Consider the following 26,673-nt stretch of genomic DNA (forward strand, 5'->3'; position numbering starts at 1 on the left):
TCTAGTTTAGGTGATTTTTAGAATTTGTGTGTTGTGTTCTGATTGTGAGGTGCTATTTGACCCGTCACGCGCAACTGCGCCCCCCCCCCAACAAATTGAATCACCAGCCGCCACTGTGCTATAGCCTAGCTCCTGACCAGTGGCCATCCTTCCGCGATGAGGCTTGTTCTACTTCGGCTTTTCATGTGAATCAACCCACGACATTGACACTTTGTAAAGTTCTGTGACAATTGTAAGATTATTTCAAGCCCCTTGCCTTTATCTGTTATATTTTAGGTGTTCTTGTGGGAGGTGTGAGCCAATTCCAGTGGTAGATGAGTCGGTGTGCTGCCGCGAACAGTCTAAAGTGTGCGAGAGGAGAGAGGAGGAGGAAGCAGACGTTCCGGAGCATACGTCATTTTTATGTTGGAACGTTGGCGGGACACTGGCCTGTGGATTTCAGTGGCGTGCGTTCAAATTTCGAAAATAACAGAGAACCGGGCATATTTATCACAATAATGTATTTCTTTTTTTTGTAATTTAAATTTTTATTGATATTTCTTTTTTAAGAAAGCATATTGTACACACAAGAATAACATAACAAAAAGGAACCAGGGGAGTTATATAAAAGTAAATATTTTCATTCTGAGGAGGAAAAGCAAAAGCAATCTTTAACATAAATCTTTACAGAAAATCTGGTCTCTTATGTGCCACAAAGTACAGCCAAATCATCCAGTCATCATTAAACTTATCTTGTTGGTTTTTCATTGCATAGGTAATCCTTTCCATTTTAAACATTTCATACACCACATCTAGCCATTCATCCAGACTAGGTGGGTCTCTCTGAAGCCATTTTCTTGTTATGGCCTTCTTAGCCGCCACCAGCAAAACCCTCAGCAGGTATTTCACCACTTTACCACAGTCCAGTTCCTCAAGATCACATAAGTACATGGTTTTAAAGTCCAGGTTGATTTCCATGCGTAGCGCCTCTTGCAGGTCACCATGGACATCTTGCCAGAAGGGAGCCATGGAGGGACAGTCCCAAAAAATGTGGTAATGATCTGCACGATTACAACCACAGCATCTCCAACAGTTTGTTTGTGTGGAGAAACTAGCTTTCTGGGCCGGTGTGCAAAAGAATCTGATAATATTTTTCCAACTATAGAATCTCCATTGGGGGGAGCTTGATGTTTTCCATTGATAAGAACATATCCTCTCCCATTCCTCCTGAGTTAATACTAAGTTAGTCTCCTTTTCCCATCTTGACTTAATTAACATTGTGTTGTTTCTTGTCATAGATATAATAGAAGCATAAAGTCTGGAGATAATCTTTTTACATTTGAAACCCTTTACTGCTTCCAGAAACATATCTATCATTTTGTTACCTGGTTCTCTCTCTTTTTTGGGGAATTTTTTGCATATATAGTCCCTGATTTGCAAATACCTGAAAAAATCCTGATTCTCTAGCCCATATGTATCTTTCAAATGCTGGAAGCTATACACCTGTCCTTGGTCATTGACCAGTGAACTGTATGTTGTAAGGCCTTTATCAGTCCAAACAAGGAACTGCTTGTCATAAACACTAGGTGTAAAGCTTGAGTCATATGCAAACCATTTAAGGATACCCATCTTTTGTCTCATGTTATGTTTTTGGGTCACATTATTCCAAATCTCCAGTGAACAAGTGATCCAGGGGTTCCCCAAATCTGTGATTTGGTTAACCAGAGAACAATCCCCTATTAGCATACTGAGAGGGTATTTCTTACTCAAGGAGCATTCAATTTCCTTCCATCTTGACTCATAGCTAGGAGTGCACCATCCTACCAGAAATCTAAGTTGGGCAGCCTTATAATAATCACAAAGACTGGGGAGGGCAAGTCCTCCCCTATCCTTGGGTAGCTGGAGTGTTTTAAATCTCACTCTGGGTTTTTTCCCTGCCCAAATAAATCTTGCAAGAAGTTTATCCCATTCTATGAAGTAGTGGTTGGGTTTCTCTATGGGTATAGATTGGAATACATACAGAAATCGTGGCAATATGTTCATTTTGATTATATCTATGCGTGAATAGGTATTTAGATAAGGAATCCGGCTCCATCGATTTATGTCATCTATAATGATTGCCCTGAGGGGACCATAGTTAGTATCTTGTAATTTGGATAGGTCTGAGGGTATGGTGATACCAAGATATTTAATGGACTCCTTGTCCCAGTCAAGCTGATATCTTGAATGGAGGGAGTATGGAGGCGCATAATGGAATTTTAACACCTGGGTTTTCTGTGTATTTATACTGTAACCTGAAAAGGACCCATATTCTTCTAAGACCAACATTAAACTTGGTAGGGAGTTTGTGGGATCAGTAAGGTAATTGAGGACATCGTCCGCAAAAAGGGCCAATTTCTGTTCCTTTAAACCCAGTTGAACACCTGTGATTGAGTTATTTTGTCTTATCCATTGCGCTAAAGGTTCTATAAAAAGGGCAAATAACAGGGGGCTCAATGGGCATCCTTGCCTAGTGGATCTCTCCAGTTGAAATGTGTCACTAAGCACCCCATTGATTTTTAGTCTGGCTCTGGGTTTGGTATAGAGAGCCTCTAGAGTCTGAATTAATTGAGAATTAAAACCAAATTTCTTCATAACTGCGAACAGAAATTTCCAACGGACAGAATCGAACGCTTTACGACCATCTATGCTAATGAGCATGGCCGCTATTTTATTTTGGTTTATGTGTCTGATAATTTGCAGTGAACGTCTAATGTTATCATGGGTCTGATGTGTCGTCACAAAGCCTGTTTGGTCTAGATTTATTACACTCGGTAAGATTGTCTCCAATCTTTTGGCAATAATAGAAGCAAATAGTTAATAATAAATATTGAGTACACTAATTGGTCTGTAATTAGAACAGTTGAGCTTGTCTTTCCCCGCCTTGGGTATAACCGAAATTATGGCCTCCCTCCAAGACGGGGGGATTTCACCCTTCTCTATAACCCAATTAAATGTCTTTAATAAGATGGGTGTCAATGACCCTTTAAGATTTTTATACCATTCTGATGTAAATCCATCAGCGCCTGGGGATTTATTAGCCTTTAATCTACCAATAGCTGATGTGATTTCCTATGTTGAGATAGGTAGCTTCAAGTTTGAATTTTGGTCTTCCCACACGGACGGTATCTCAAGTACGTGGACCATAGAGATTAATCTGTCATCATTATCGACTTGTGGTTGAGAATACAATTTTGCATAATAATCCTTAAAGCAGCTTCTAATTTCTGTTGGCTCTTGTAGAATATGTTTTGTTTTGGGGTCCCTAATTTTAAAAATGGAAGATTCTGCCTCTTGTTTTTTAAGTTTATAAGCCAGTAGTTTGGTATATTTGCCTCCACCTTCGTAGTATTTTTGTTTAGTGAACATTAATTTCTTTTGAATCTCTGTTTCAATTATATTATTTATTTCATTCCTAATCTTTTTTATTTCCCCTTCTGCACTAGGGTTCTGGTTGAGTTTGTGTCCCAACTCTAGCTTTTTAAGTTTTATTTGGAGGTCATTAAGGCGTTTGTTCCTTTCCTTCTTTAGAGCTGAAGAAACAGCTATCACCTTACCTCACAATAATGTATTTCAACTCGAAAATAATAGTTATTTCAGACTAAACAAAAAAAGGTCGTCTCCAGGTGTCATGAGGTCTTTAAGTTAGCAGAGATGCAATTAGATATCACTTCCGGTGAGGACATAAAATAAAAGCTTCCCAAAGAAATAATCGTCAAAGACAAACAAGCAAAGACTCCCAAAGTTTCAAATACATTTTTAATTATTTCTGTTTGTTAGTTTTATTTTGATATGAGTAAACTTCTCCAGTGGATCAGTTTAAGTGCCGGAACAGAATATATTACCATAATACTGTACATTTCTATTAATGGAGGTACATTTCATCTTATATTTATGTGTATAATAATGTATATTTCTTCAGAAATGTGATATTTTCTGTATTTGAAAATATTCCCTGTTCACATATGCTGAGTCATGATTTTGGTTGTTTTGTTTTTTTCAATGAAAAATATTCATTATAGAAATAAACAGCAGTTAACAGCTGCTAACTCGTGCTTTTCTTCTTCTCCCCTCATCGTGTTTGTCACATGTGCAGCAAACTAACTGCAGCTGACATCAACTGAATGGGCTGGGTGGAAGTGAGCTGCAGAGAAACACAACCTGCTGATACTCAGTGTGAAGCTTTGACTGGAAACACACAGAAAAACAACATCCTGGAAGAATGGAAGCTTCCATCTTTAAAGGACTGGAAGAGGAAGAAGTTTCCAAGGAATCATTCAGAAGAGTTTCAAACAGAAACTGACTGAATCCATGAATCTGAAAAGGTGTTTCTGAGAGAAAGAGACAGACATGAACAGACTGAACTATCTGTTCAACAATGATTCTCTGACAGGAGGACGCTCTGTATACTCAGCACAGAGACACTGAGGAACCAGGTGAACTGAACCAGACTGCAAATCCAGGATGCAGAGGTTCTTCAGTGAATGTGGTACTGAAGGTGTGGAGGTGGATCAGTGTGTCAGAGGAGACTCTGTAGAAGGACAGAGTGCCAGCAGGACGGTCCACATACACTGCTGCTCTGTTACAGACAGAGGAGGAGGAGGAGGAAGAGGAGGAAGAGGAAGAGGAAGAGGAGGTGATGATTGTTCTTCTGTTATTGTGCCAGACAAAGAAACTTGAATCATAGCAGCTCAGACTCCAGGACTGATCATTCCATCCAAACACACTGTCTCCTCCTCTCCCGATTCCTCTGTAACTCACTGATATAGAAACGTCTCCTCTCCACTCGACCTCCCAGTAACAGCGACCAGTCAGAACATTTCTACACAGCAGCTGAGGCCTGCCATCAAACCTGTCTGGATGATCAGGATATGACTGAACCTTCTCCACATGTGTCACCTTCCTGTTGTTGTCAGACAGTTTCAGGACTCTGCTCACTGTGTTTGTGTCGATTGTGAGTTGACAGGAATCTGAAGGAGAGAACAAACACAGTCCAGCTGCAGTTATTGATCTATCATCTGTTCACTTTGATCAATGAGTGATGTGACAGTGTGACGATGGCTGGATGTCATGAATCAGATGAAGAACACACTCACACTTCCTCAGCCCTGGTGTCAGCCATCGTTCTCCAGCAGGCTCCACCCTGAAAGGAGGAGGGGGGTCAGAGCAGCACCGTCTCTTTCAGCATCAAACATGGACATTACATGGCTCTCACACACATTGTTCTACACTGAGAAAGGAACAGTCCAACATCTGGACACATCCACTGGAGTGGAGCATCTGGAAACTACAATGAGCAGAATCAACACTGACGCGTACAAAACTGCTTTGTGGAAGTCACAATTTCTTCTTTCAGCCGTCTCCTCCTTTTCATCTCTTCACATATGAAGAACACTGTAAAAACTCCTGATCTGACCCAGAGCTGCAACCTTCTATCTGCCCTAAAGTCTGACTGATCTGCTTCTGACAGGAACATCCTCTGCACAGCAGCCTGCCTCAGATTCTTCACATTGTTTTCACTGTTGCTCTTTTTTCAGCTGAAGCTAAGTGACTGTCAGAGACAGCTTGAGGCAGGTTTTTAGCTGTGACAGCTTGTTTCCACACTGACCACTAACAGCTGCTTCATCATCACACTGAGGATTTGTTCCCTCACATTATCATTGCAGATCCTGCTGTTGTGAGGACAGCAACACATTTCAGAAGGATCAGCAGCATCAGCTCACCACACTCCTTCCAAATCTTATCCAGTATCCATTTCCACTTTGAAGTGCAGTCACATCATCAAGCTTCTATTTAGTCCAACATCCACTCTGTTATTGAAGCCGATTGATAATCTGATATATGATCAAGCAGCTTTTCAGCATCTATCAGATCTGCTGCCTGGAAGAGATGAGCTGCAGCAACTTCATCTGCTCAAAGATCTCTATTCAAAGCCAGAGTGTCACAAAGCTGATCCAAGATGGCAGCGCGTCCCTCTGTCTGTTGAACTAAACAGATAAATGCTGCAATGCCACTCGTGTGTGATGTTACACGGAGCACTGGCACCAATAGAAGACAACATGGATGAAAGAGTTTGGAGGGAATGAGCGTTCAGGACCGAAATATTTATGATGCTTATATGTCTGTCCCATTTAAATTAATTTTCTGGGTCTGTTGCTGTGTTTCACCATCAGGAACCTCCAATCAGCAGGATTTATGAAGGAAACTTTATCTGAACCACAGGGGTTTATAAATCTTTGTGCTAAGCTAGGCTAATATGTCCTGGACCCATCCTTGTAAATGAATCAGGGTCAGAGGACCAAAAAGACGTTTCTAAAAATGAAAGACTGTTCCTTTAACATGCAGAGATCTGTCCAAACTAAATCAACTCTGACCAACAGACACTTCTCGTTGTTGTTCCTGCAGATGCTCTCCTTGCAGACCTCCTCTACAAATGGGTTAGGGTTAAAGGTAAAAAGGCTCCTACATGTGTGATTGTTCATGCAACACTCAGCAGGAAGCACAGGGCTGAGTGCAGGACAGAGAACATGTTCTCAGCTCTTCCTCCTCTATCAGACATTGTGAGGCTGCAGCAGGCCTCTCCATACCTGAGTGTGTGTGGATCCTTCAGTGCAGCCCTCAGCAGCTTCACTCCTGAGTCTCCTGGATGGTTGTAGCTCAGGTCCAGCTCTCTCAGATGGGAGGGGTTGGAGGTCACAGCTTCAGCCAGAGAAGCACAGCCTTCCTCTGTGATCAGACAGCCTGACAGGCTGCAGACACACAGAACAGAAACTCTGAGAGAACTGCTCTGAAACTCAAGCTGAATGTCATCCAATGGTAACAACATTCTTAGAGAAAGATTCTTTTCATCATTTTGCTCCAGTAACAGTTTCAGATAAAATGAGAAGAAAATATAAACAATCTTCTGTGACAAACAAAGAGGAAACATGGCAGCAGTGAATGAAAAACCTGGATGAAAAGAAAACCTCTGAGAATAAAAACTTTAGATTATTGTGAATATTTCAACTTTTCACTCTTCACTGAACTCTGCACACCTCAGACTTCCAGCACACCCCAGAGTCCTGTCATCTCCTCATATATTCTGTGTTGAGCTTTGCTCACAGCCTGACTGGAGCATTAACTGGAACACCTTCCTTATAACTGTTCACATGCAGAGGAGCAGAATCCAGTTACTGACTGAAGTCTGTCTGACGCTGCAACTCTGCGGACTGAGTGAGAACATCTCATTGTTGGATATGTTCCCAACAGAGCACTTTGCTCTCAGGCTGCAGGTTTACTTGTGGTTCCCAGAGTTTCTAAAAGCAGAATGGGAGGCAGAGCCTTCAGTTATCAGGCCCCTCTCTGTGGAACCAGCTGCCAGTTTGGCTTCAGGGTACATGTAAGTACAGCTGAACTCACTGTACACCTGTTGTCTTTAAGTTACTTGAAAGGTGATTTTATTACATGCTTTAAGTGACCACCAGCTGACATGTAGTCTTAATGGGCTGTTTTTCAGTCGCAGTTTCTGACCAAAAAAAAACAGAAAAATCCTTGAATGTGAGCAGCTTTGTTGGGAATTCAGCTGGATTAATATACACCTACACTTTACTGTTTTTGCTAAAAGATACAACAAGAAGGAACATCCACAGAGCACCTCGGTCCATCTGAGCCCAGCTGAGCGTACACGTGATTTCATCCTCATCTACATTATCTGGAGTGTTAGTGTAGTTTGGAGAAGCTTGTTTTCATACAGTCCTTACCTGAGTGTTTCCAGTCTGCAGTTTGGACTCTTCAGTCCATCAGAAAGCTGCTTCACTCCTGAATCCTGCAGGTTGTTGTTACTCAGGCCCAGTTCTGTCAGGCTGGAGGACTGGGAGCTGAGAGCTGAGGACAGAGCTGCACAGCTTCTCTCTGAGAGGTTACAGTCACTCAGGCTGAGGAGGGAATGAGATGGAAGGAAATAACTTGATCCATTAATCAATCAAACTACATTCATATTTGATTAGTGGAAGAATTCTGTTTCCCTGTTTGTTTCTGTTTATTTGTTAAAGACATTAAAGTGTGATGGAAGATGTCTACATGTGCCGTCTTAGCTCAGTAGATGGAGAAACTAAAAGATGTATCTGCTGCTGTTATTGGCTCATCCTGTGATCAGATCAGCTCAGCAAAGAACACCATGTGAGCAAAGCATCTTCTCACACTAACAGCTGTTTCTCCAGCACCAAAGTGTTATCTGGCCCAGCTCAGCTGTGGCTCTGTAGCTGCAGCCTTTGTCTGTCACTCTGCAGACTGACATGCTTTCTGTAGGACTGACGGACCTTTATACCAAGAAATTAACACATGAATGACAACATGTTTTTCTCTTTCTTAGACTCAAGACTTAAAAAGTTTCCACAGAAGAATCAGTTAAAAAGCACAAACTGAATTCTGGTTACTTTGTTAAAGTTTCTCATGTTCAAAACAGACAGTAAAACTAAATCTACACTTCAGGAGGTACTGAACACATGCAGTCAGTGTGAGTCTGACGAGTCTGGGGAGGAAACATCAGATAAAAACAACATATCCAGAGTCAGAGAAGCTTTATTGACTTATTGTTAGAGTTAGTTAAGCCAGATAACTACTGTAACTAATAAGATGGGAGCAAATAAAATGATTAATTAATCCATTAAACAAATTAATTATAAAATTGATAAATAACTGCCACCAAGTTCTTCCTCAGAGGAACTGCTGAGTTTCTATTTCCAACAAAGCATCATCTCACATCATTTGTAAGATGATATTTTGTTGTGAACTGACACTTCATAAATAAACTGAAGTTCATTTGAAACTGAGTTTAACGCTGATTCTGCTGTTTTTATCCAGTTAATAAGTAAAGAATGTATTTAAAAAGAAATATATCTATATCTGTACGTACAGAGCTTTGTTGGAGGCTTTGACCACTGGCAGCAGCCTCAGAAGAGCCTCCTCTGAAGCAGAGTATTTCTTCAGGTCAAACTCATCCAGATCTTTTCCTGATGACAGTAAGATGAAGACCAGAGCCGACCACTGAGCAGGAGACAGTTTATCTGTGGAGAGACGTCCTGAACTCAGGGCCTGTTGGATATCCTCCACCAGAGAACGATCATTCAGTTCATTCAGACAGTGGAACAGATTGATGCTTCTCTCTGCAGACAGATTCTCACTGATCTTCTTCTTGATGTAATCGACTGTTTCCTGATTGGTCTGTGAGCTACTTCCTGTCTGTGTCAGCAGGCCTCGTAGGAGCCTCTGATTGGTCTGCAGGGAAAGACCCAGGAGGAAGCGGAGGAACAGGTCCAGGTGTCCATTTGGACTCTTTAAGGCCCTGTACACAGCCCATTGATTGAGATAATTCAGATCAAGTACTTCAGGCTTCTTGGATTCTTCATCTTTTCCCATCAGGTTGAGTCCAGAGTTGATGAAGGTCAGATGGACATGAAGAGCAGCCAGAAACTCCTGAACACTCAGATGGATGAAGCAGAACACCTTCTCCTGGTACAGCCCTCTCTCCTCTCTAAAGATCTGTGTGAACACTCCTGAGTACAATGAGGCTGCTGAGATATCGATGCCACACTCTGTCAGGTCTGATTCATAGAAGATCAGGTTTCCTTTCTGCAGCTGCTTAAAAGCCAGTTTTCCCAGAGACTCAATCATCTTTCTGCTCTCTGGACTCCAGTGTGCATCTGTCGCAGCTCCTCCATCATACTTGACCTTCTTCACTTTGGCCTGAACCACCAGGAAGTGGATGTACATCTCAGTCAGGGTGCTGGGCAGCTCTCCTCCCTCTCTGGTTTCCAACACATCCTCCAGAACTGTAGCAGTGATCCAGCAGAAGACTGGGATGTGGCACATGATGTGGAGGCTTCGGGATGTCTGGATGTGGGAGATGATCCTGCTGGCCTGCTCCTCATCTCTGAATCTTTTCCTGAAGTACTCCTCCTTCTGTGGGTCAGTGAACCCTCTGACCTCTGTCACCATGCCAACACAGTCAGGAGGGATCTGATTGGCTGCTGCAGGTCGTGTGGTTATCCAGAGGCAAGCAGAGGGAAGCAGGTTCCCCCTGATGAGGTTTGTCAGCAGCACATCCACTGAGGTGGGCTCTGTAGCATCAGTCAGGGGCTCCTTGCTGTGGAAGTCCAGAGGAAGTCGACACTCATCCAGACCGTCAAAGATGAACACAACCTGGAACTCTTCAAAGCTGCAGATTCCTGCTTTTTTAACTTCAGTAAAGAAGTGATGAACAAGTTCCACCAAGCTGAACTTTCTCTCTTTCAGCACATTCAGCTCTCTGAAAGTGAATGGAAACATGAAGTGGATGTCCTGGTTGGCTTTGCCTTCAGCCCAGTCCAGAGTGAACTTCTGTGTTAAGACTGTTTTCCCAATGCCAGCCACTCCCTTTGTCATCACTGTTCTGATTGGTTCATCTCTTCCAGGTGGGCCTTTAAAGATGTCTTCTTGTCTGATGGATGTTTCTGCTCTGCCTGCTTTCCTGGATGCTGCTTCAATCTGTCTGACCTCATGTTCATCATTGACCTCTCCGGTCCCTCCCTCTGTGATGTAGAGCTCTGTGTAGATCTGATTCAGAAGGGTTGGCTTTCCTGCTTTAGGAATCCCCTCAAACACACACTGGAACTTCTTCTTCAGAGCAGATTTAACTTTACGTCCACAAACTGGAGGAAGAAGTTCTGAATGAAGACAAGAAATAACATCAGTAAACAGACATTTCAACCCTGTACAGAATGAGTATCTGAACATCTGCTGCTCTGTGTGCTGAGACATCAGTAAATGTGTCATTTATCCAGCAGGTTAAATCTTTAGAGGAATCCTCTTACTGCTCTGCAGACGGTCAGCCAGCTCCTCCTGCTTCATTCTCCTCAGGAAGTGAACTGTGATCTTCACTAATGCCTCTCTGCTGCTCCTCTGCTCTTCATCCTCACCCTCCCTCTGACTCTCTAAGCATTCTGGGTAATCTGGACTCAGAACCTTCTGCATCTTCTTCAGCTCCTCCTTCACAAAAGTGAGCATGTTGTCCTCCAGCAGCTGGAACAGAAAACTATATGAATGATCCAATCAGACTGAAACCATGGAGCCAAACATCAGATCCATGTTGGACACACTGACAATCCACTGGTCTACAGAGTGCAGCATGGAGATGACTGAGCAGAACAGATGGAAAAGTAGTTGTTGTACATGTACAGACCGTAAATATGGAGTCCAGCTGTGTTTGATGCTGCTGGGCAGACGGACCACTGGGACCCTCTGAGCTCTGCTGGTCCACTCTGTGGAGGAATCATGAAGAATGAGCTCACATTGTGTCTGTCCACACAGAGAGCAACACAAGGTGAAGCTCCATGAAGGGATGTGTGGATGTGAGCAGTGGAAACTGTTCAAACTGACTCTGCTGCATTTTACTCTGTTACAGCATTTACACTCAGCTCACCTCTGAGGGGATGGATGTTTGGCTGATTTGAAGTTAATAAAATCAACCATTGACCGGTCACTCTTCATGGACACACAGCTGGGTTCAGGCTCAGCTCCAGGTTCAGGTCCAGGTCTGAGTCTCTGATGGATCCTGACAGAAAAACACTTGTTTTCACACATGATGCAGCTCATTAGTTCATCAGAGACATCAACAAATCTCAAGTAATTCAGCTGGAAACTGGTTATCATCTGAAACATGATGCAGCCTCCACTGAATACCGACAGCTACTCACTGTTGGACTGTTGGAACACCATGATGGAAATCAAAGAAGAAATCCTTCGACCGGTCGCTCTTAAAGGACACACAGCTGGGTCCAGGTTCTGTTTCAGGTTCTGTTTCAGGCTCTGATTGGTTCCTGTGAATGAAGGTGGTTTGGTGATGTGAGCGCTGAGCTGGGACATGGAGAAGAGTCATGGACAGTTAGAGATGGTCCTCTCACCTCTGAGCTTTGCTCTGGCTCTCATGTTCCCCACACAGAGAGGTTTTAGTGTCCTCACACTGATCCATGCTGCTGAACTCACATCAGCTCACACACACTTTCTACCTTCTTCTGCAGAGGAAACACAAATCATTCATCTGCACATCAACTCACACCCTCCTCTCCATGTGTCAGATCTTGTGCTCTGATAATAAAATCGTGTTTCAGTAACAAACTCATCAGAAATGTGTTGTTTTAACACGCAGTGGACACATATGTTCAACATTCAGCTTTAAGGTGGAGATGTTAGAGGCTGATCCCACAGTCTGAGCGCTGAAACCCGATCCACCAGTTAGAAGTTAGAATTCAGGGTCAGTACACACAGAAGAGCCTCAGAGGAAGCAGGAATCCAACATGGCATCTAACCAAACCGCTGCAGGATGTCAGCTTCACATTCTCTGTCAGAAACTTAAAGTTAAAGTCCTGGGGCCTCATGTACAAAGACTTGCGTGGATTTCCTACTGAAACTTGGCGTACGCTCAAACCCAAATGACCTCCAACGAGAAAGAGTCGATGGACGATAATCACATATACAAAACAATTAATCTTCTCTAGAAAAACTGCGTTACAATTTTACAATAATACATTACAATAATATTACTGGGCATGTATTGTTGTAATGTTTTAAATACTTGAACGCAGTTTTTCTAGAGAAGATTAATTGTTTTGTATATGTGATTATCGTACATCGACTCTTTTGGGCTTTCACATGCGCGAGCGTACAAATAACCGGTAAGTGACATGCTGTTTATAAAGTTGTTTTGTAACGTCCCCATGCCAGTAATGTAAGAACCATGCATATGGTTTTGATGGTAAGGCTTGTGACTTTATTGTCGGATGGTTTATAAAGTGGTGTGACGTTTCTGCAGTGTGCAAGTTGTTGTTTTACGTGGAAGGGTTAGCACTTGCCTCTAGCCACTACATATTAGCCTCGCATGACAGGATGCGCAAACAGCGCTATCTCCACACAGGGAGCGCAGATTTGCACCTGTCTGTGTCCTACTATCAGTATTTGACAACCTCTAGCAATGGGATTGCGCTTCAAATGCCCCGGAGTTTTCCTTTAAAGCCATATGAACCAACTCAGGCACTGAGAACCTCAGGGAGGGGTCTCCTGCTGGTGCCCAGAGTCAGGACTAAACAAGGTGAGGCTGCGTTTCAGTTTTATGCTCCTAAAATCTGGAACAGTCTTCCAGAAGATGTGAGACAGGCCTCAACTCTGACAATGTTTAAATCCAGGCTGAAAACAGTTTATTCTATTTAGCTGTGCATATGACAACTGAAAGTATTTTATCTGCACTCTTCACTTTTTAATTAATTAATGATTATTTTAATGTATTTTAAATTTATTTCTTTTTTAATCTCTTTATTTTATTGCCTTCTTGTGATTTTATGTAGCTGTGAAGCACTTTGAATTGCCCTGTGTATGAATTGTGCTCTATAAATAAAATTGCCTTGCCGTTTCACTGCTCTTTTTCATGCTGATGGCTCTGCACAAGGTCCTGGATGGAAACTACTGCAGTTGGACGGCTCAGATGGGGGATCAATTAATATTGTTCTCAGTTACACCCTCATGTTTACTCTATGTAGGTTCCTTAATGAAGCCATTAGCTTGACGCTCTTCTCTCTCGTCATCCACATCTACGACAAAATAAAAACTCCACAAGATCCTCTTTTGTTCCTCAATTTACTCACAAAAACATAAAGAATGGTACAGCAATGATATGAGAAAAATAAAAAAGGTGGGAGAAAAAACAAAAAAAAAGTGACAGAGAGAGAGAGAGAGAGAGAGAGAGAGAGAGAGAGAAAGGTAAAAAAAAAAAACTGTGTGGCTCCACTCTGATCCGCCTGACCATAATGACTCCGGTAACCAAACTCTCCTGAGAGTAACAACAAATCAAAGGCAATGTTCGCAATTTTTAACCTTTTTAAATAATGCACACATAAATGACCTGAATTAAACTGTTAACTTATTAAATGAATTATCTGTCTATAAATACTGTAAATAGCTAATTTTTTATTACAATTAACGTAAATCATATTTCAACATGTAAACTCAAATAGCGATCCAAATATCAATAAAATAGGACCCAGGCTCCTACACTCTACATTTGTGTCTTTTCAGGTATCAGCAGGTGCACGGATGACCCACCAGTGCAGCCCAGTCTGAGGACATATCCGACCACATGAACGGGGGACAGGAGACGCAGCTTCCAGCCAAGCTGCTATTTAAAGGTTTATTCTGCAGATTTACAGTAGGTGAAGTCTTTGCTTTCAAATTCGTTTCTATGTTTTATTGTTAAATGTTCAATTCATTTTGTTTGTGCGCCAAATAAATTCACTTCATATCTTTTTTTGTTCTGGGGCCCAATGAAAAAAACCCGGCCCCACCCTGGACACCTGATAAATTTGGTCTGCAAACGCCACTGCTCATGACTCGTAGAAACTAAATGCAAGCCTCCGCCTGTTTCCCCTATAAAAGCTAACAATTAGACATCCCATAATCCAACCATTCATCAGCCCTGTTCTGTATTGGATGTTTTCATGAGATCTGCTTTGCTGAGCAATGTTTCGCTGTTACCTCATGAATCTTTCCACGAACATGTGCCATTATTCCAGCCTGCTCTTCCTGTCCTGCTGCCCATCATCTGGGTATTAATGGATCTGCACAGTGGCGCCACGACATGGTGGCTAGGAGTGGCTACAGCCAGCATCAGATCACTCGCTGCCACCCCGATAGCCAATACAAGGGAGCGTATTGGATTTGTGTGGATTAGGGAATGTATTAAGTCTAATTTTGGCTTTGGCTTCTCAATACAAATGTAAGACAGATGATCTTGAACATGAAATCCCACAACTCAAAAGACTCTTGCAGAGAAAGAAAACTGGTGGTGTTGACAAACCATCCAGTTTATTAGACCTTACTGTTTTCCTGGAACCATATGCAGAGGTATTCCCTGAGATGTTCAAAATCTGCAAGATTGCACTTGCATTACCTGTGAGCACTGCAGCCTGTGAGCGCAGTTTTTCAGTTTTAAAATTGATAAAAACAGTACTGCGAAACTCAATGTCTGACGAACGTCTAAGCAAATTAGGATTGCTGAGTATTGAATCCAGGCGGTCAAAGGCCATAAATTTGGATGAATTTGTGGATGTTTTTGCGAAAAGGCACAAGAACCGAAGGATAATCCTGCTCTGATTTGTACATAGAATATCCTACGCTGATTACCTCCACGAAGGAGGTTTTCGGTCGCGTTGGTTTGTGTGTCTGTTTGTCTGTCAGCAGGATAACTCCACAAAAACAAGTCAGAAAGACTTGAAAAAAAAATTAGGGTGTAACATAGTCAAATGTTCTATCAAACAGCAAAGTTGAGTGTTGATCGGATGTGGATTCCAGATCTGGTTGTAAGTTATATGATAGGCACAGTGTGTAGATGTTATGGCGTCAGTGACCCCATGGCCTTGGCGGAGGTTTGCACTGTGCTTGTAGTTTGTATTAAAATAATCCTGCTCTGATTTGTACATATAATATCCTGCTCTCATTTGTATTACAATAATCCTGCTATGATTTGTACTTAAAATATCCTGCTCTTATTTGTACATATAATATTCTGCTCTTATTTGTATAAAAATGCAGAAATACAGAAATGGTGAAATTTGCGCACCGTACAATAAAGGAGTAATGAAAACAATTTTTGGTGTGTTGAAATGCATTGATTTTCATTTAAACATTAAGTGAAGTGATTTTCAAGGCAAAGACCAGTAAATTTATGTAGGTACTAATTGCACTAATAAATCTTAAACTTCTAGAACACTGTGCCCAAGGTTTTTGTGCAATGGCGTCATCTTGTGGTGATATAGGGTACCTCCCATACCCTGACGCTGGCCTGTTACGGTGCGTACACACCAGACGCGGTGCGATCATTCGCGCGAGTGTTGCCACGGGTGTAATTTGAATTTACTCGCCTCATTCGCGCGAGTAAAAAACGAGCAAATAGCTCAAGGGGCTATCCATTTCATTCTCTCATCAACCATGGCTGATATAAGTACCATCGCGTCCTTGTACCTGCTGTGGCAGTCCGAGATTCGTCTGAAACGCACACGCCGTGGTGTCTGGGTCAGTGACATCATCCGGTTGGTGCACTCCGGTGGGATAATTTCACCGCCTTCTCCAGGAGTTCCGTCTGGATGGCGGCCGCCTCCAGCGGCACCCCAGGCCCACCAGGACCCAGCCCGATGACCCGCTCGGGAGGATCGGCGCCGTGATCTCTCTGCAGGACACCAACCACAGGGCTCCGCAGCTGAAACGGAGCCACGGTGACGTGATCACCCGACATTGGTGCCACCGCAGCTCCACTTTCAGCCGCGGAGCGCCTGCAGCCGGTGTCCCGCCGAGAGACCACGGCACCGATCCTCCCGAGCAGGCCATCAAACCGGGTCCTGGCGAGCCCGAAACACCGCTGGAAGCGGCCGTCATCCAGACGGAACTCCTGGAGAAGGCGGCCGATTTAATTTTTTTATTTTATTTAGTCAGGGACCATGTGCAAAGTACATTAATTACAAAGTAAAGAGATGACCTGCACCAGATTGTAGCTTAGAAGGTAATTTCCATGTGCAGTCCCATCTGCATGTCACAGACAGCGCCTGTCCATCTGTCTCCACGTCACTGTCATCCAGAATCTCAATGCTGATAGGCTGTCTGACGCGAATATTTCGCCAAAGTGATCACCCTCATCGCGCCGTCGGCTTGAATCCGCGTCTATTCGCGTCTTCGCATTGACTTTGTATGTAATCGCGTCGCGCGACCGCGTCTGGTGTGAACGCACTGTTAGTCTGCAGGAAGCAATTACAGTCTTGTCAAATTTGTGTCAGACATTGTATTCTGTCATGTTGAATAACCTAAATATATTAAGTTAATATTATTAAAGTGTGACAGCAATAATAAGAAATCAGTGTTTAAATATAGGAATATACTGTAAATTCAGTAAATCAATAAATAGGTGGGGTTTTTTTTGTGGGGGGGGGGGTTGGTCGGGTATAGATTTTGCCTTGCCCCCACCAGCCACCCTTAGGATTTATTTCTGCTGGCGCCACTGGATCTGCTTCATCACAACAATTCTGTCCCGATCTGAGAAGTCCAACTATTGAAGGCCCGAAGTTATGTCAACTTTAACAGTTTCGTTCACGACTTACTGACACCGGAAGTGACAACATGGCGGACAGGCCGAGCCGCGCCGCGCCGCGCCGCGCCGAGCCGAGCCGAGCCGAGCGGCTGCCTCCTCCGCCCCGACGGTACCGGACTCACAGCTGGTAACGTGAAGTTTGGAGCGCAGATTTCTGCCGGAACTGAGCCGCCCACCGCTGATGTTAACGCGTCACACATTAAAAACAGCTGGAATTACCTTCAGGAGCTTCACGCGGAGAAAATCAGCTGCGCCACAACGGGATGGGAAGTGGAAGTAAACTGAGAGGAAACACCCAGAGAGGGAGTTCTGATCCAGTGAGAGATCAGCTGGACTTTAACTGTGTCATTACAGCCACTAATGAGGCTCTTTGTTCACTGATTTCCACTTTATTCTCCCTGTCGGCTCCTCCAGAACAGGATTTATTGAAGTCAGATGAAAACTGTGTTTCCATGTCCAACAGTTTCTCTGGTAGATCTGATGCTGATTATCAAAGCTCCGTGATGTCAGATTTTTAGCAGCACGGCACGTGGAACTGAATAAAAAGAGAACTACAGTGAAGATGCAACACTGAGCAGCACGCATGTTGAACTGCGGTGTAAAGACTGAACAAGACGAAATAAAGAGGAAAAAATGAGCTTTTTACTGTCTGGCTGTGCTGGCAGAAACGTTCATGAACTCAGAAAAGCAGGAGGCTCCTTCTCTAGACGCAGAGCTTCACTTTTGGGAACATTTCTCCACATTGTGAAGAATCAGAGCTGAATGAGTTCGGGTGTTGATGCTGATCACTGATTGGTCTCACTGAGGTCACATGACGGTCATACAGGGTTAAAGGTGATGAATGAGCGTGCCACAGGTGGCTGTGAGCAGTGTGCACAGCAGGAGACGGTGGGCCGTGTGTTTTTAGAATGTCCGAAATATCAACCAGAAAGGCAGCCCCTAAAAACTCCAAAAGAGCAACCAGGTGATGGAGAGATGTTACAGAGAAGCTCGGCTGATGGAGGCGATGGAGCTGGTTTTAGATTTGGGAAGAGAGCAGCGATTAATTAGGAGGGCTTGGAGAGAGTCGCCATCCTGATGCACACTCCAGTCCGGCAGGTGGCGGTAATGCGCCTACACGCTGCTGGGTAACCACCGCTGACAGAGAAGAAGAAGAACAGCAGCCGGCAGTAGTTCAAATGTAACATCACTCGTAACTTTCTCTCTCAGGGATCATTTTCCATGGAAATGAAGCCGAATTAACCACACAGACGTGCTCTTTAACTGACTTTGATGTTGATCTTATTGGACAACGTCGCTGCTGTAAAATCAGGATTTAATAGGACGGTGCAGAGCTGAAGCCGGAAAATGACTTCCTGAAGATTTATTTAGTGTTAACGTGGACGTAACGGACCACATTTGTGTCAGTATGTCTGAGTTGATCTGGATTCAAACAAGAAAAGCAGATGAATATTTCAATAAGATAGAGAGATTTATTGATAATTCGGTTATATTACACACAGAGAGAAGCAATCTGATGTAAAATGCTGACAAAAAACATTCCGTGTTTTACTAAAGTGAAATAAAACGATATAAAAACACAGCAGCTGCATGGAGGGGTTAGTCTGGATCCCTTTACGGCTAAAGTTCCACTATTTTCACCCATTTCTTCATTTAGTGGTTCTGGCCGCGGTTAGCAGACTGTAGAGAAAACCAGCTATTTCGCCTTCCAAAGCTCCGCTTTTTGGTCGTTGGTCTGCAGCTGCCTCAGTGGGTGGTTTTCCTGTTAATATGTGGGACTCTGGAGTTTTAACCAACATGTAAAACACCAGAGTCACACAAACGGACCAACGACTGCGGTGTCCGGGGAGCTAAAATGAGGGGTTTTCTCAATGGAGTCTGGTGGCTGAGAGCGAAGGCGTCAGTTGCTGCTTTAGACGGCTGCTCGACACCAAGTACAGCAGAGGAAACATCCCAAATGTAGCGGACACTTGAGTTTCTGTAGGTTGCCTTTTAGGCGTGTTGAATGGGTTTTTTGGGGTTCACTCCTCAGCTGCTGGACTCCTCTCTGCTCCTCCAAAGCGCTGAAACTTTCTGCTGTAGCTAACCCTTAAAAACATGAAGCCTCTTGTGTTGGTTCTTGTGGAAAACTTTCCTGTTAGCTGGAACATTTCAGAGTTCTCCTCAGACTGGATTCAGTGGACATAAAGGTATCTTTAACAGAGGGAACGAGGCTGCTCTGCTCTCTGGATTCATCTCTGTGCTTCACCCCGGCAGGAGCCGCCAATCAGGGGGCGGGGCTTGTTCCAAACTCTCCCATTGGTTATTGCTCGTGACGTCAGAGACGGACAAAGCTCCTACTGGCTCCTGAAGCCGGAGCAGCGGAAGTGTTTCTGGAGGAATGGCAGCAGAGCCGCTTGTAATGTTCACAGCTTCTGTTTGACACCTCAGAGTTTATAAAACTCATACAACACCATCAGAACACATTTTCACCACATGGACCTTTAGAAGTTCAGGCTTTCTAAACACACACATCAGTTCAATCCAGATGTTTTTCACATCTTTTCACGGTTTCCTGCTTTGGCTTCATAACTCAGATGGAATCAGTCAGTGAAAAACACAGCAGGCTGTGAGAGAAAGTAAAGGTGTTCACCGAGGCTGAACCTGAGGGACGCATCACTGACATTACTGAGTGTTACTCCCTTCAGTTGGAATCACCAACACAAGTCCTTCCTCTCATGCACGGGCATTTATTTGCACATGGCTGTGGTCAGTCATGCCGCGAGAACTAGAGAAATGAAAACAAACAAATCATAAACTGAACTTCACAGGATACAAAGCCTTTCCAAAGAGAATAAACATTAAAGAAACATCTCAAGCATAAACAGCTTCCATAATGCACTCCATTTGCTTGCAATGTGCCGTGTTTGCATGCAGTGAAACAGGTGATGTGAAAGCGTTTGTGCAGCATCTTAAACACGGGAACATCATGTGAACACCACTCTGCAGACCTCATTGGCCGCGTTAACTCAAGGGCAGCAAGAAAGGAAACTTCCACCGTTGGGTCTCATCCAAATGTCCGAAGCCTTATTCAGCAGCTTCATGACGTCATCTTCTGAGTAACAGCCAGCTGAGGAGCTCTGCTGCTCGTGGGCTGAGTGCGTCTGAATAATGCCCCGCCCCTTTACAACACAACAACACTCGTTCCACTATTGGAACATCTCTCCGGGACGTGGTTTAGAACTCAAAAATATAAACTCAACAAGCAAATAACACAGATGTTACTTTTCTTTGTCCTCTGCTGCTTCTCCTGCTCTGGTAAAAAACCACAGGCCCCAGCCCAACCCATCCTGGTCCTACCAGTCCCTGTACTTACAGGAAATGGACCCACAGTTCTTCCTGTCTAACAAAGAAACAAAGAAACACAAAACAAACTATTATTAACCTACAAATAAACTCTGTCAATAACTCCCCAAAAATATAAAGTAAACTAAGAATACATTTGAACCAAATTCAAAGTAATGAAGATCAGGAATAAATAGCTCCAACAGTATTTATATTTCCAGGATTTATTTTACCCGACTCACAGCTCACAGCTCTCTCTCCCTCTCGGCTTTATTTTGAAGGAAGCGGGAGTTCCTTCATTTTGTACATAATTATTTTATTCTAATGGTGCAGTGTTGAATGTTAGAATATTATTACTTTTGCACTATTGTTTAGGTTATTTAAATGTTCTATTTGTGCACAGTTTAATACATTTTATTATAATTTTGCACTGTTTCGCACTGAATATTAATTTATTGGCTGTTTGGGTTATTAGAATTTATTTAGAGAGAAAGAAAAAAAAAATGTTTCGCCTTGGAGACTTCTGGACTTTTAGCCTTTTTCACAATGATTTGGGACGTGGTTTGGAACTTGCTTGTACATTCCTGCGCACACTTTGGGTGACTGATTCAAGTGACTCGAGAACCCGATTCACTGTAGTGAGTGACTCGAGTCAGTAAAAGGAATCGAGTATCCCATCACTACATTGAAATGTGGGAAATCTTTATAAAATTAAGTTTTATGATGGAAGAGAGCAGCCATATTAATACTTTAACAACACTGTCATATATAGATAGATCAGTTTCAAACAAAATTTCTCCTAAAGATTGTTGTACTTTGTCAGTTTGAATGTTTTACTGACAGCATTGTTGTCCCGTTGTGTCTGAAATGGAGGGAAATCCAAAGTCATTTTGTTCATATGATGAAGGCAGCCAGCTGCAGTCTGCAGATTCAGTCTTTATGCTGTGGGCAGGGCGTTTCTGCCCTCTAGTGGCCACAAATGGTATCTACAGAAAAGGTAAAGCTGGAGATGTTACAAATGACTGACACTTCCGGTGAGACCTTTCACAATAAAACGCTGTTAACGCTGTGCTGCCCCTCAGACGTAATATAAAGCTGTTTGATCTGTTAACAGCGGAAACTTGTTTTACTCAGGAGTGACTGAATGTAAATAAGTTGGTGGCCTCTTTGTGTGAAAGGCGCAGGTTTTTTCTTCAAGTGTATACAATGCTACAGTCAGTGGCGGTTGGTCAATAGAGGGCGCTAGAGCGCTGCCCCTCCGTGAATCAACCATAACAAATATGAAATTAATTATACATTTGTACATTGCGTTTTTACTCATGCAGTGGTGTGATAGACTCTGCTGTAGGCTACATGCCACTGCCAGCAACCATTAAATGCTTTCGACTTTAATCTAGGCTTGCTATTTGCTATTGGATATAAAGCCCTCCTCCAGGTGGTCGCCGGTAACACTGGAGTCTATGAGAGCTAGCAAACTTTTTTACCGCGAACAAGCAGAGGCAGCTTTTCATGAAAAATTTATTCTAGTTCGCAGCTTTGTGCGCCCAGACCAATGGCAGAGTTTTCCTTATTTTTAATCTTAACGTGATTGGACAATTCATCGAATCAATCACGTCCATCAAGCAAGCATCCGAGGAAGCGCCGGGCTCTCGGGGAAGAAGACCACAGACAGTAGGATTGCTGCAGAGGTGAGTCTCTGATGTAGAAATTAGTTGTTGTCCATTTTTCAGTGCAGTCAAGTCAAGTCAGCTTTATTTATATAGCACATTTAAAAACATCAGAATTGATCCAGTCTTCTATATTAGTCCTCAAAACATTAGACACACCTACCTTTTAATGTGGTCTTTGTTTTTCCTGAATATTTGTACATTTTGCAATAGAATAGGAAATTCAGAACCATCATCCCTACTATTATGTTGTGGTTATGGTATAACATATGGTCTATTTTCATTAAAGTAGCCTACTTTCTGAATCTATTCTGCCCAAAAACTCTTCATTTTTGATCAACCCAATGTCTGTCTCTAACTGTATTGATAGTTTAACAATTATCTAGTTGACTGGTGTTTAGATGGTGTAACATGTGGTCTATTCTAATTACAGTAGCCTATATTTCTTTATCTATTCTGTCCCAAAACTCTTTATTTAAGGTCAACAATATCCAAAGTATCTCTCTAATTGTATTAATACTTGAACAATGGTCTAGTTTAGGTGGTTTTTAGAATTTGTGTGTTGTGTTCTGATTGTGAGGTGCTATTTGACCCGTCACGCGCAACTGGAGAGGCGTCTGGCTGCAGACCTGCACTGTCAGGACCCATGACCTGCACTGTCAGGACCCTTAGTTGCAGACATGCACTGTGACGTCACCTGCACTGTGAGGACCCGAAGCGACAAGCGAGGAGCACGTATTTTTCGTTCCCCATTTGAACTGTGGAGACGACGAGGTGAGTAAAAGTCGAGTGAAAACAACTTTCTTTCATACGAAGAAACAGAAACAGTCTTTATTCACTGGAACGTTACGTTGCACACTATATACTCTAAAGTTATATTAATTTTAAAGAATCAGGTTTTTTTTTAAACTTTTGGCTAGTCTTCAGCGTTGTTATCGTATCGATAGTGCTCACTTGTATAATTTTGTTTGACTTATTACGACATTATTTGTCTCTTACAGATGCATATTTCAATAACTATATACTGTAAAGTTATATTAATTTTAAAGAATCAGGTTTTTTTACTTTTGGCTAGTCTTTAGCGTTGATATCGTATCGATAGTGCTCACTTAAATGCGCCATTTATATATATATAATTTTGTTTTACTTATTACGACATTATTTGTCTCTTACAGATGCATATTTCAATAACAACCGCCGGCAATACGCCCAAAATCGAACGCTGCACGTCATGTTGCAAACTGTTTCACTGCCCTCTGTGCCTACAATTTAAACCAGCAAAATTGTCCAAGCTGCAGAGCCATTTAGAGGCACATTCAAAAGGTGGCATTTTATTTAAAGGTAAGCATAATGTATTTGTCTGTTTGTTTGTACTCATAAGTATTAGCCAACGCTACTAACTTCTGGCAGGTTGTGGTTTGGTTTGTAAAAGGGTAAAAGGAAAATGAAGGGAATGTAGGTTGCAGTGAAGAACATCTGACACCTCACTTTCTGTCTTTTAGAAACCTATCCCAGTCACTAAATCCTGGCAACTGGACAGAGAAAACTGGACTACAAATTCAGGTAAGAGTATAAAGTATGTATAATGCATGTATTCACATTAATAGTTGAGTACTCAGGAAGAAGAGCAGCAGGCAGAGGTCTCCAAGAGAGCCAGACTTGCTGATGTGGACACACCAGTGGAAGGCGTAAGCTTTTGCACAGTATCTATTGGTCAGATACTGTTGGTGTGGCAGCTATAGTACAGACATCTTTCTTTCTGTCTTTTCCATAGGACTCGGTTGAAGATCGCATTCTTCAAAATTGCAGACAAGCAGCAGAGTGGGCTGAGGCCAACAAACCACTGTTGTCTGGCAGATTGGACCTGCCTGACGTTCTGGGCATGGGGGAAGAGGAACAGGCAGAAGCTGCTCTACAATATGGGAGGTTGTGGAACGAAGAACTGGACAAGGATGAAAGAGAAGCGATCCTGGAGCCTTTCAAAATGATATTTCACAATATTAACGACATGTTGATATTTTGTGAACAGGTAGTCGACAAAAACAAAGATTTTTTGTCATATTGTGAATGTTTGACTGAATAAACACTACAGAACATTTGATCATGTTGTGACTTGGTGTGCTTTTTATGTTTTCTCATTGATCCCTTAATAATTTGACTAAGATTATACTGTAGATATCAAGAGTTAGGGTACTATTTAGTGGTACTAAGGTGTTCCAGCAGCACAAGAACATAATTGGCATAGACATAGAACCAAACATGAAATTTATGGTGGTTAAGGATAAAAATACAGAATAATACAACAGAAAAACTAATTGAAACAAATATATATATATATAAAGAGCAGTGTGATAAATTCAAAATGAAATGATAATGAAATAGCAGTGACTTACTCTATAGTACACAATAAAATGTACAGTATAGGCCTATGGCATCTTGTGAGATGTTGGCTTATGAATATGAGCCTAAGAGAAAATGTGTGCAGTGACCAAACACAAGTTTACAATACAAATAAAAACAATAGACCGGGAATTGATAGATTTTATGTCGTACTGTTAACTAATTAATTAATTTGTGAGGACCTCTTGAAAAATATAGCGTTTAAAATCGTTTAAAAATACGTGCTTCCGATACACACGCTTTTATTTTGAAAGGCTTCGAATCAACTTCCGGTCCTCACAGTGCACTTCCGGTCCTCTCAGTGCAGGTGACGGTCTGCAACAGGGTCCTGACAGTCAGGGTTGGGGAGTAACGGATTACATGTAACGGCGTTACGGTAAAAGGATACAAAATAAAAGTAACTGTAATCCGTTACAGTACAAGCAAAAACGATGTACTCAGATTACAGTTACATTCAGTGAGAATGGGGGTTACTTAACAGGATTACAATTTGTGCGAGGTTGCAGTGACAGAAGTACAGAGCGGCAGGGTCGGACTGGGAAAAAAAAATCGGCCCTGGCAATTTTCCCCGGGACCAGCCCCCCTCAGTATTAATTAGTATCTCCAATCTAATTAAATAAAAATTAAAAAAACGAGCACAGACCGCTCATACAGTCAATGGCATGTACCCATAGAAAAAATACACACTCACACACGCATCACACAACCTGACTATCGACTGCTAACAACCATGATCAGTAACCCACACAAACCCAGACACATAATGGCTCGGCGGCCAGCAACCGGATAAACCAATGAAGTGAATCAATCCTGTGAAAGAATGAAAACAAGTGAATGAAACCTGCACTCACCCATTATGAAGTTAACTCTGCCAGAGCCGCATAATCTTGCCCCTGCTCAGCCAACTCCTTGACGTCGGGTATGGTTGGTAACGTTACGGCGGCTAGCATTAGCAACGAGGCTGCTAGGCTTGCTAAATCGGTAAGCATTAAGCATCAATGTTACTGAAGAAAGCTAGTCTTTTTAGCTACGTTATATTATCATCTTTCTTCTCGGCTATAAGTTAACCTTTGTTTACGGCCACTGGCCCTAACCTGACGCACTAGCTGTCAAATCACCGGAAGTTTTCACCGGAAGTACTGGCGCACACACAAAAGCAAGGGTGTGCAAAGAAAAATAAAATGTGATGTAAAAGTCTTACTTTGCTTATTTATTACTAAAGTAGAGCACTTCATTGTCATTGCACATGTATTAATGAAATGCAGTTTGGCATCTTATCAAGTGTAACGCGTACAGATTATATAGCATGCAGTATTTAGAGATAAAATGCAGTTATTTACAGCTAGTGTAAGGAAAGATGGTTAATAGATATGTGCAGAATAGATCAATTACCTAGGGAAATGCATGTATGTGCAGAGAATGTATAATGTAGTTATGGCAGTACAATGAAAAGAAAAATAGCATGGTATAAATAAATGTGATTAATACAGATGGAATCATACATATAATATACAGATTATCCTATACCATAAATAGGTAAAAGTAATCCAAAAGTAATCCAAAAGTAATTAGTTACATTACTTTTTTTAAGTAATCCAAAAAGTTACACTACAATTACATTTTAAACAAGGTAACTTGTAACTGTAACGGATTACATTTTTAAAGTAACTTACCCAACACTGCTGACAGTGCAGGTCTGTGGGTCCTGACAGTGCAGGTCTGCAGCCAGACTCTCTTGGGCAACTGCGCCCCCCCCAACAAATTGAATCACCAGCCGCCACTGGCTACAGTTAACGCAAGCTAGTTAGCACCAGTTAGCTAGCATCTTTGTTAGCTCCGGTTATATTTATATGGTATCTACAGAAAAGGTAAAGCTGGAGATGTTACAAATGACTGACTACAAAGAGACTTAACGCTATTCGGTAGAACCATGTTAACCAAGGTTGATTCATTATCCAGATTAATTTATCCAGCATACTCCCTCGCCATCCCACCTAGAATTATAAAAGAAATCAATAGAATAAACTTTAATGTCATATGGAAAAATAAGCATCACTAGGCTACATCAAAAATGGAGATTTGATAAAGGATTATGAGGATGCTGGTTTAAAAGCAATTGATTTT

General features: G+C 42.3%; 1 protein-coding gene across 5 annotated transcripts; it reads right to left on the minus strand.

Annotated features, from left to right (window-relative positions):
- Positions 1 to 3,760: 3,760 nt before the first annotated feature.
- Positions 3,761 to 17,473, minus strand: LOC142385506 (NLR family CARD domain-containing protein 3-like). Of its 5 annotated transcripts, none has more exons than XM_075472111.1 (11): positions 17,378 to 17,473; positions 11,937 to 12,047; positions 11,730 to 11,852; positions 11,456 to 11,587; positions 11,216 to 11,294; positions 10,848 to 11,055; positions 8,912 to 10,700; positions 7,758 to 7,931; positions 6,606 to 6,767; positions 5,115 to 5,161; positions 3,761 to 4,988 (listed from the first exon to the last, which is right to left on the minus strand). In XM_075472111.1, exons 2-11 carry the CDS (start codon positions 12,002 to 12,004, stop codon positions 4,429 to 4,431), a joined length of 3,342 nt encoding a protein of 1,113 aa, XP_075328226.1. In that variant the 5' UTR covers positions 12,005 to 12,047; positions 17,378 to 17,473; the 3' UTR covers positions 3,761 to 4,428. The 5 variants fall into 5 exon arrangements, with proteins under 5 accessions (XP_075328226.1, XP_075328224.1, XP_075328227.1 ...); XM_075472109.1 differs by having other exon boundaries at positions 17,169 to 17,416; XM_075472112.1 differs by lacking the exon at positions 17,378 to 17,473 and adding an exon at positions 16,042 to 16,120.
- Positions 17,474 to 26,673: the final 9,200 nt, after the last annotated feature.

This window comes from Odontesthes bonariensis, chromosome 8 (genome assembly GCF_027942865.1).
Source record: "Odontesthes bonariensis isolate fOdoBon6 chromosome 8, fOdoBon6.hap1, whole genome shotgun sequence".
NCBI classification, from domain to species: Eukaryota; Metazoa; Chordata; class Actinopteri; order Atheriniformes; family Atherinopsidae; genus Odontesthes; species Odontesthes bonariensis.